Source organism: Melospiza melodia, chromosome 1, assembly GCF_035770615.1.
Source record: "Melospiza melodia melodia isolate bMelMel2 chromosome 1, bMelMel2.pri, whole genome shotgun sequence".
NCBI lineage: Eukaryota > Metazoa > Chordata > Aves > Passeriformes > Passerellidae > Melospiza > Melospiza melodia.
This window is the reverse complement of record NC_086194.1, coordinates 91,727,137-91,736,961: the sequence shown is the minus strand read 5'-3', so window position 1 is coordinate 91,736,961 and position 9,825 is coordinate 91,727,137. Positions and strand designations below refer to the sequence as shown.

The window sequence follows — 9,825 nt, the reverse complement described above, 5'->3', positions numbered from 1 at the left end:
TATCCCTTTGTCTCTTCAGCTCTGCAGGAAAACTCTTCACTGTGTGCACCAGCTTTTTTTCTTTTTTTTTTTGTCAGAAATTGGATGCTGGAAAGCTTTGGCATTCCAGATCCACTACTGGTGCTGGACAGATCTGTTTGGCGAGGCAAAGAAGTGTGTCGGGTTGCTGGAGGGTGAAGTTTGTGCTATTATTATGAAAGCAGGTTATCAGTACCTGTTGGCAGAAACAATATTCCTAAAAATCTGGCTGACTTTCAATCACAGCATTTCCCAACTGCGTGGGGGCCACCAATGGGTTTTCACAATGGCTTCACTGCCTGTCCTATGAAGAGGCTGATGAAAATTCAACTCCAAGGCATGTCTTGATCTGCAGGGTGCTTAGGTCACAGGCATTAAATATCTTGGAGAACATGCTACCAGTGACAGTGCCTGGGCATGTATCCTTTTGGGAAAATGAAGAGCTCATTCTACTCCAGCAATGAGAATTCACATCAGTTTGGAGAACCTGCTTTTTACCCTTGCTCTGACCATAACAGGTGAAGTCTCACAGAGCATTCAGATCTGTTCTTGGCACTTAGAAAGCAACAAAGGACACCTTTAGAAAGCCAAAAGCGGGATGATGCTGCTGCTGAAAGAGTTTGGATGCCATTTATATATACATGACTGTAGTTTGGTGTATCCTGACCAACATCTGCAAAGCTAACAATGCATGCTTTCACCTCAGTCAAACCTGGATCCTAAAATATTAGCTGTTGTCCCTTTCCTATAGCTTCCCTTCCTGACTGTACCAGGCCAGCTTCTGCACAGACTGACAGCACAGAGCAGGGCACCGCAGTGACCCCCACTGTGGGTTGCTGCACAGGGAGCCACATGATCTGTCGGTGAAATGACAGACTCGTTTTCCTGGAAGTTCAGTTTAGCCTCGCCCATGAATACCGAGCCCATTCCCATCGTTCCAGTGTATTGCAGAGCTCTCTCAGTCTCACACAACGGCGTGTCACAGCCCTATGACCGCGCAGTCATCGCTGGGGTGGCTGAGCCCGGCAAGGGAGGGCGGAGCTCTGAGGCCAAGGCACCTCTGGTAGCCACATCCATGTGCAGCTGGCACGGCACATGAGAGCCATTCTGCACACAAGTTCATGGCTGCCAGCCCACGAGTCAATGGGCATTTTGTCACTAGAATAGCTAAGGAAGAAAAAAACCCTACTCTCCTAGATTTATGGTCATTTTCATCAAAGCTCGATATGTTCCCTACAGCTTTCCTGAAAGCCCTTCTGAGAGGGGTGCCTGGGGAGCCACAGAAGTGACAGCGAGCTATTTTAGTATTAACTTCTAAGTTGATCCTGCCAATATTTTAATCGTCTAAGGCTTTATTTTGTAAATTTCCTTGGAGGATTTCTGTGTTTACTCTTAACAAGAGACACCTTTGGTGTTGAAGAAATAAATTTAAAAAGGCTGCTTCAAAGGACATAATGTGCATCTATGTTTATACTTCAAGTAAAGTACTGTAGATGCAGCTGTTGATAGCACTCTGTACTAGGATAAATCATGACTAACACATTTTTTGAGGGTTTAGCTTCCCCTGGGCTAGTCTCACTTCAGTGCTTATGACATTCACAAATAAATAACTTGCATTTATGTAATAGATCCTTACGGTATTAAAGAGATACCTGAGATTCTTCAGGCACAATTTGCTTTAATGCAGAACATTCCCGTTTTCCTGCTGGCAGTGCTGCTCCCCTCATCCTGGCACACCAGAGTGGCAACACACCACGCAGAAGAGGCAAAGACAAGTGAGTAGGGGCATGACCTTTCTAAGCCAACTTTGTTGCCAAACCTGCTGTATGGCAGAAACATATCCCCAGTCTCACATGAAAGGCCTTTATGCACAGCCTTTAAACAACAGACAGTAACCTTCCTCCAAGATATTTACAAGGGAATTAATAGGAGATGACTAACCTCGTGAAAAGCTGATACCAAAAATGTTGGAATCTCTTGGGTCACTTCAAATGCGCCAGTCATGCTATTTAGGGCATTATGTAAAACCATCACATTCGAGTCACTGTGTTGGCTGCAGCTTAATGAATCCCCATTAATCCATCTCTATCAGTACCTTGAGGAGTTGTAGAGCTCTGAAACAAAAAGGGCTTAAGACGCCATATGAGGAAGAAAGATAAAAAGAAATAATTACAAGGAAGGATTTATAAAGTTCTGGAAGAGAATCTTTTAGTGCATTAATATCTAACAGGCAGCAAAGCTCTTTTTCTTTAAAAAAGCAACAAACAAAACAAATAGCTTAAAATGGAAGAGTTGAAGACACAGTAAGAGGATTAGTGTATGGTGTTGCTGAGTCTACTGGCAATTACAAAGTCTGGCTTTGCAAATAGTATCAACACAAATTAAATACAAAATTTGTAAAATACTGGTTTAATTTTAACATAGTATTTAATATAACACTAGAATGTATAACATAGACCTGTAATCAATCCAGGTATAAAGCTGGAGTTCTTTTCATCATGTTTGTCCCTCTGCATGTGGCTTTCAGCTGTAGAGTTAACTCATGATCAGCTGCTCATCGCCTTGAACTGCAGCAGAGGTGCTGCTGTTTCCTTTCTTTCTTCATGTGATGGAAGCAAGAGGTTTGTGCTGCAGAAGAGATTCCAAAATTTGCTAAGGAGGCTGCACCTCATGACTGTTTAACTGCAATGCTAACAGAGCCCAGCCTGTGCATGTCACAACGGGAACCATTTGTGTAATCAAAGGATCTCCACACCACACTGCTGCTGCTGGCTTAGGAAAACCCTGCCTTGCTGAAAGCAATACAGGTTACCTCTACAAGAAACTGAAATTCAAGTGGCCAAGTACTGCAAGTGAGAATCACCATCACTTGAACAACATCCCAGCTGGATTCTGCCCAGAGGGAGCTGGGACAGGACTCCAGCTTACCAAGAAGGAAGTTTCAAAGCCTGGCACTTCACTTTCAGAACATGGGGACCTGATTTGTGTCTATCACCTTTAGAGAAGTCTAATGTACAGCCAAGAAGGTCCTTGCCTCTTTTCTCCGCTCTCTGTATTATGAAAATATTTACACTTGCTCTCGTTTCTGATATGCTTTCAAGTGCACTGCTGAAGAACATGTAGTAGTGTTGATATTACTTGTATGGAAGTGGTTTTGGAATCAGAAACATAGATCAAACCTTGCTGAAAACTATTTAGGGAGTTGTAGGTACAAATAACTTCCTGGGTCATAAGAATCCAGTGTTACTGAATGTTTAAGCAAAAAGGCAACTGTAAGATCACTTACAGCCTCTAAATTATATTTCAGGCATTGAATAATGGAAACTCCCTGTTCAAGAATAGTTCTTAATCATATCCTCAATATAAGAACACTTTTAAAAGTAAACATTTCCCTGAATTAGCACCACCTTAAATGCCTTACTACCCTGAAGGCCCTACATGCCAAGATGAGCACAACTGCATGGAATATACACACACTACTGTGCTCAAGTTCACAGCTGGAGCAGCAATCAGCATAAAATTTCAGTTCCTTGTTATCTGTATATCCAGTTGGTTCCTATAGCTGTGGCAATTGCAAATATGAATGAGGGCTACAGGTGCATACCTAGCATTTTGAAAAATGCCATTAATCCCTACTGATAAATTATTATTTTGAGAACAGTTTCCATATGACAATATTCAATTTCTCTTTAGAAAGAAGGTTATTCTTACTACATTGTTTAGTTTGAAATGGTCCCTTTGCTCATCCATCTCCTGGTCTCTGAATTACACATACAGTGGCAAATGTCTTTTGTTTCAGCATTTTGACATTGAAATAAGTCTCTTGCTTTGTCATCTGTAGAAAAATCCTCCCTTACTACAAAAACAGACTACTAAAGAAGAGAGCTGAGTAAGCTCCCTAACACTCTGCAGGGTTGAAGGACATTAAATTCTTTCTTTCTAAGCTCCCTTTCCACCTTCACACGTTAACTGGAATCACTAAAGTGATTCATACCTTTTTGAAACACAAATGAACATTTAGCAGCATCACTGAAGATGACTTATAGCAGAGAAAGTATAAATATCATCTTTCCCACACTAGCATTTCTCAGCACTCAGCTTCTGATCCAGAACTGACTTGTCAGTCAATTTTTCTGTAGTCGAGGACTGGGGATTAAGCAATTTCTATTTAATGATAGCATATTATTTTGCAGTGATATCTTTGAAAACAAAACTGAAACTGGGTATTCACTGTGTATTTGATATAACTAAAACGAATCCCTTTGAGTATAGTTCATGGTAAAACTGAGCCTACAAAAGCTGTTTACTATCCCACTGCAGCAGACATTTCTGAAAAATTAGACAGAACAAATAAGCCATCATTGAATTGTCTATCACTATAATTATTAACTATAGCTAAACAAAGATGTTACCAGAAATGAAGGGGTATAATCCTAACAAAGAAGAGAAAGGAACAGAACCAGCAGCAATATGAATCAAAGCTGGACCTGGTCCTTTCTTCTACATTCATAATGAAAGAGTAAGGAAAACCACAGACATCAGCTGATGCCCATAATCTGTCCCTTCCCTTGCAGAAACATCTAATAACAGCACAGTGTATCCCTGAGGGCTTTAAAGGAATCTGTGAGAACGGGGGGAGGCAGATTTCAGAAGAGGCTGAGCAGGAATTAACACACTCCAAGCACCACTGCAGTTCCTCAGTCAGCTCCAGGGCTGTGCGTGCAGCCTGATGCCTCCTGCTGTAGCAGCAGCACAAACGTAGACAGTGAAGATCACAACAGCTCCAGCCTCTGTGAGGATTTCAGATAAGGTCTGGTAACTCTGGACACAAAACTGTCCTCAAAAGTCTTCTTGTGGTTTCAAGACCTTCTGGCATTTTCTTGAACTTATGTGTGAGAGTGTATAATTTGTTCATTCAGTATAAAAAGTTTTGGTTTGGAGTAATTTATAGTAATCTCGGATAAATTACTTTTTTATTCGCTCATTTTTTGTTGCCAACTCCTGTACTCAGAAAACTCCTCCTCAAGATCGCCTGAGTCTGGTCAGAAAATTGCAGATTGCAAACCACCCTGTTTCATTTTACCTGTCTCCCAAACAGCTGCCATCAATCCAACTTCAGAAAAGGGAATGTGTATTTCACCCTTCCACTTCCTCCTGTCAAACATCAATTTCACAAACTCCATTCCCATGTCTGACAACACCAGTTAATCCCTATCAAAATTCACAATTTCAGTAGAGTTTAAGAGTATATATGAGATACCAGGAAATGGAAAATAGCAGAGCTTTCTCATAAGCTGGAGAATTCAATTTAAATATGCATATACTTAGAGATTTCAAGCACACTTCCTTGCACAATGCAAAAATAATCAGTCTGGGTACTGCTAACATTTGGAGGTGCTAGGCCACTACAGAAACTGTCTCCTTCATATTGAGCAAAGTGTGAAAATCAACCCCATGCTCTCTTTTCTTCTCACAGCTCAGTTCAGGGCTCATAGGATGCCAGGAGCCTCACAGCAGCCCTCTGCTCCTGAACAAACGTCATGGGGCAGAGATAAACCCAACAACTTCCCCACTCCCTCTGGACTTTAGAACAGCTACTTTGTGCTTTAATTGCATAAAGCCACTCATGAGTAGGGCTGCTGGCAGCGGTGAGTTAGCCTGGCAGGAGGGAGAGCGGGGTCAGCTCAGTCCCCGGCCACTCCTCCGAGCTCCATCGCAGACGGCGGCTGCCCCGTGCGGGCTCGCGGGGAAAATCCAGAGCTGTGGCCGTACCATCCACCCCGGGGAGGATCGGGCCCAAGGCTGGCCAAATGACCTTAACTGCGTGTTCCTACACAGTGGGATTTATCTCCTCAGAGGACACAACAAGACTGTGTTTAAGTCTACCCAAGAGAGAAAACAAAGCCTGCCAGGGAATATTGTTGCTGCTCCTAAGCACCTTGGGGTAAAGGCTCTGGAGCAAAAAAACCCCCAAGCCCACAGCTATTTGAGTCAAAGGGCAATGCAATGCTGGCATGTGAGCAAGTGTGCATAGACTATCCAAGTGTAAAATTCAGGCTGAAAATTGAGAGGAATGTCCCAACAGGGAGGACAGGATGGCCCTTGGACAGTCTTCCAGTTAGGGCAGAGGACAAATCAGCTGAGCTCAGTTCAAACTGATGCTCAGCTTGTATATCTGCTGTGTTAGGGGGACCTCACTAACATGTAGGATGTGACATCTTCAGCCATAAGGGAGAAAACTGGAAGCCCCAGGAGACGTCTCTTTGGTTCTGTGTTCTGGACTTTTCCTGTGTGGATGAGCATTCAGATATTTGAACAGTTGAGAAAGGTAGATCTTACCTCTTGCCACTCCCACTAAAGAAGAGAAGGGCTGGAAACTCTTTGCTAGAAACATTTCAAGTATCATCATTAACAATAATGTCCCTAGAGCTTGCTGTCTCCTTCTGAGTGTGTATGTCTTGTGTGTGTGTGTTTTTGCATGTAGAACATTTCTCTCACACATTTAAATCAGGGGGACCTGCTGTAACCTCTGTGAAGTAGGTGGCAAAAGGGTGGTGCAAAGCAGTAGAAATAAATCAGAATATGTCAAACAGCCAGAACCAGAGCTCATCTACTCAGTTCTGACTTCTGCTGAGTGTTGCCACTGCCAGAGGAGGTTTTGGGCACCAGTTTAAGTCTTTAATGGCCAAGTGCTGCCGTCATCTTCTGTCAGTTTGTGCTCTTGAATTCCAAAGAAGCTCCTGCTGATGATTGCAGCTCTAGATACAGCTCTGCATGAACTTCCCAATCAGAACAGTTAATTTTTAGATTGTTCTGTTCAGAAAGTGGGTGGTTTTCACACACAGTAAACATCAGCTTTGTTGTTAAAAACACTTTTAAAAGGCAGATACATGATTCCATTGTAAGTTCTTTGCTGTGCCCTGTTTAATCTGCTTCTCTGTAGTATGAACACATTAATGTGGAAGTGTAGAGAAATGTTTTATTAGGAGAGGGAAACCTTAATTTTCTTACGGTTCTGGTTTATTTTGGGGTTCATATATTACACGTGCACTAAAAGACTGATCAGCTAAAAATAATGTTTCGCTAAGAGTTTATCTCAGGATGCTTAGTGATGATTTATCTCCCCTGATATTGACGTAACTGGTCAATTGCCCAGAACTCCAAATTTATTGCAGTCTATTGCGTTTTTCATGAGTATCTGGCAAGATGCTTCGCTGTGATTTTACAAAAGGTATTAAAAAGGAGAGATCTCAGGCAGTTACAGCCCCATCCAGCCGGCATTACTCAGCTAAAACATGTCCATGAGCATAAGAGATTTCTCTGAATTCCACAGTATGGTGTACCTGCAGTATAAAACCTGACATGTTTACACTGCTAACTGAATGTGTCTGATTTTCCTTTTCAGTGATTTGTTTTAAATCATGGGACATGTTTTTTCTAAAAAAATGTTTCTAATTAATGGCTACTTCTCAGCGACCTTCTACAAGTAGGTATCTGAGGTAAGTTTAGTCCCTGAAATACAATGACAGACTAATGGCACTGAAACCTTCCTTCTCTGTGCCTACTCACAAAGCAGCCCTTCTTACGGTACGTGCGTGCATATAAAGATACATGCTTCCACCCACATTTCCATGTCTCTCTCCATCTTGGATCTGGAAAAACCATCTCCCTTTTCAGAGGGGAAGACTGCCTGGGCTCAGCGCTCGGGCTCTGCGCCGAGGCAGCCAACGGGGAGAACGCGCCGGGCTGGGCAGAGCGGGGCGAGCGCGCTCACTGGACCTGCCAGAGCCGCCGACCAGACCCAAGGAACACGGAGCGCGGGACAAAGTCCTGGAATTATTTTAACACGGATTCAGCCCCGCGCCGTGAGGGAGCGCCGACACCGCCGGTGAGCCGCGGCCTCTCGCCCGGAGCCTGCGCGGCCCCCGGGAAGCCGCGGGACTGCCGGGACTTGCGGCCGCCGCGGGACTACAGCTCCCAGCGGCCCCCGCGCAGCGGCCGGCTGGGAGTCACGCTGTGTTTATCGGCGAGGCCCCGCCCCGCCGCGCGAGCGGTGGCGTCAGCCTCGCGAGCCTCCCTCGCTCCCCGTGGGCTGGTTAATATTCATGAGCCGCGCGCGCGCGGGGAGCGGCGGACGGCGGCGGGATCGCTCGCTCCTCGCCCGCCTGCCTCCCTCCCTAATGGCGCTGGCGACAGCCGGGCAGCGGGACTGAGCCAGGCACCGGCGGAATGCTTCCCGCGGCTGCTACGTAATCGCCCCCCACCCCCGGGACGCGGCGCCGCGCTCCGCTCGGCCCCCCCGCGCCGCGCCGAGCGGCGCTCCCAGCAGGGCGGCGGCGGCGGCGGCATCCCCGGCCCCGCGGCGATGGAGCCCGCGCAGCAGCGAGCGGCAGAAGCCCCGGCGGCGGGAAGCGGGCGGGGAGACCCGGAGAGCGGCTCCCCGGGCAGGAGTCGTCAGGCGGAGAGCGGCGCGGAGCCGTCGGGCGGCGGCGGGCAGCTGGACGGCAAAGCAGCCGGCGGCCCGCGGCGGAGGCGAGGGGGAGCAGGCGGCTTCGCTCCTCCCGCGGCACTGGCGGCCAGCGGGACTCCGGCGGCCCCCGGCGGGGCCGGCAGCGCTAACTCCCTGCTCCTGCGGCGGGGGAGGTTGAAGAGGAACCTCTCCGCCGCCTCCCCCTCTGCCGGAGGCGCCCCGGCCCCCTCGCTGGGCACCCGCAGCTTGGACAGGAAGGCGCTGCTGCTGCTGAAGCCGCCCCGGCAGCTGCAGCCCCTGCAGCCCCCGGAGCGGGACTGGGTGCGGCGGGACCTGCAGCGGGGCTGCGTCCACGTCTACGAGCGGCACATGAACTGCTACCTGCGCCCGGTGCTCTGCACCCTGGAGACCACGGCGGCCGAGGTGGCCGCCCGGCTGCAGCAGCTCGGCCACCGGGGCGGCAGCAGCGTGGTGCGAGTGCTGGGCAAGGCGGGCGCGCCGCCGCCGCAACCCCCGCCCGAGCCGCCGGCGGGCCCCGCCGAGGCGCCGCCCGAGCCCGCGGCCGAGGGGCTGCGGCCGCAGCCGGACGAGAAGCCCAGGAGCCGGCGGGGGATGCGGAGCGGGCTGTCCGGAGGAGGCTGCGGGGAAGCGGCGCGGCCCGACCGCCTGCCGCTGTGCAGCGGCGCCGAGGAGAGCGACTTGGCCGGCGGCCGGCCGAGCCCGGCGCCCTCCGACTTGAGCCCCGGGGCACCGCCGGCCGAACTGTACCTTGCCGGGCCGCCGCTGTCTTGCCCCTCCCTGCTGGGGGAGCTGGGGCCGGCCGGCTCCGACACCGAGAGCTTCAGCCCCAGCGCCGAGAGCGTCTCCGACCGGCTGGACCCCTACAGCAGCGGCGGCGGCGGTGGCTCGTCCTCTTCGGACGAGCTGGAGGTGGAGCCGGCGCCCCCCGACGGGGTGGAAGAAGCAGGTGCGGGGCCGGGCCGGGGCCCCCCCTGCCCGGGGGAGCTGCCCCCAGGGCGGGCAGTGGGGGTGCCGGCGGGCGCGGCCGGCGGGCGGGAGCAGCCAGCGGGGCCGCCCGCCCTGTATGTACAGCTGCACGGGGAGACCAGCCGGCGGCTGGAGGCCCACGAGAAGCCGCTGCAGATCCAGAACGACTACCTCTCCCAGCTGGGCTTCCGGGACCTGTGGCGAGTGCAGGAGGAGGGCATGGACTCGGAGACCGGCTGCCTCATCCGCTTCTACGCCGGTGAGCGGGGCTGGGGGGCGACCGTGGGGAAGGGGGGGAGCCGCGCCCACTGCCCCGGCTGATGGCGCGGCGGGCGCCGGGGTGAGCGGAG

The 9,825-nt window shown here is 49.9% G+C and overlaps 1 protein-coding gene across 1 annotated transcript in view; it reads left to right on the top strand.

Annotated features, from left to right (window-relative positions):
* The first annotated feature begins 886 nt into the window (after nt 1–886).
* The window catches only part of PHLPP1 (PH domain and leucine rich repeat protein phosphatase 1), a 144,106-nt gene continuing 135,167 nt past the window's right edge, over nt 887–9,825 (top strand). The window contains 5 exon segments of the mRNA XM_063148178.1: nt 887–1,095; nt 7,696–8,105; nt 8,270–8,317; nt 8,320–8,366; nt 8,369–9,734. Of these exon segments, the coding sequence (XP_063004248.1) occupies nt 887–1,095; nt 7,696–8,105; nt 8,270–8,317; nt 8,320–8,366; nt 8,369–9,734 (2,080 nt within the window).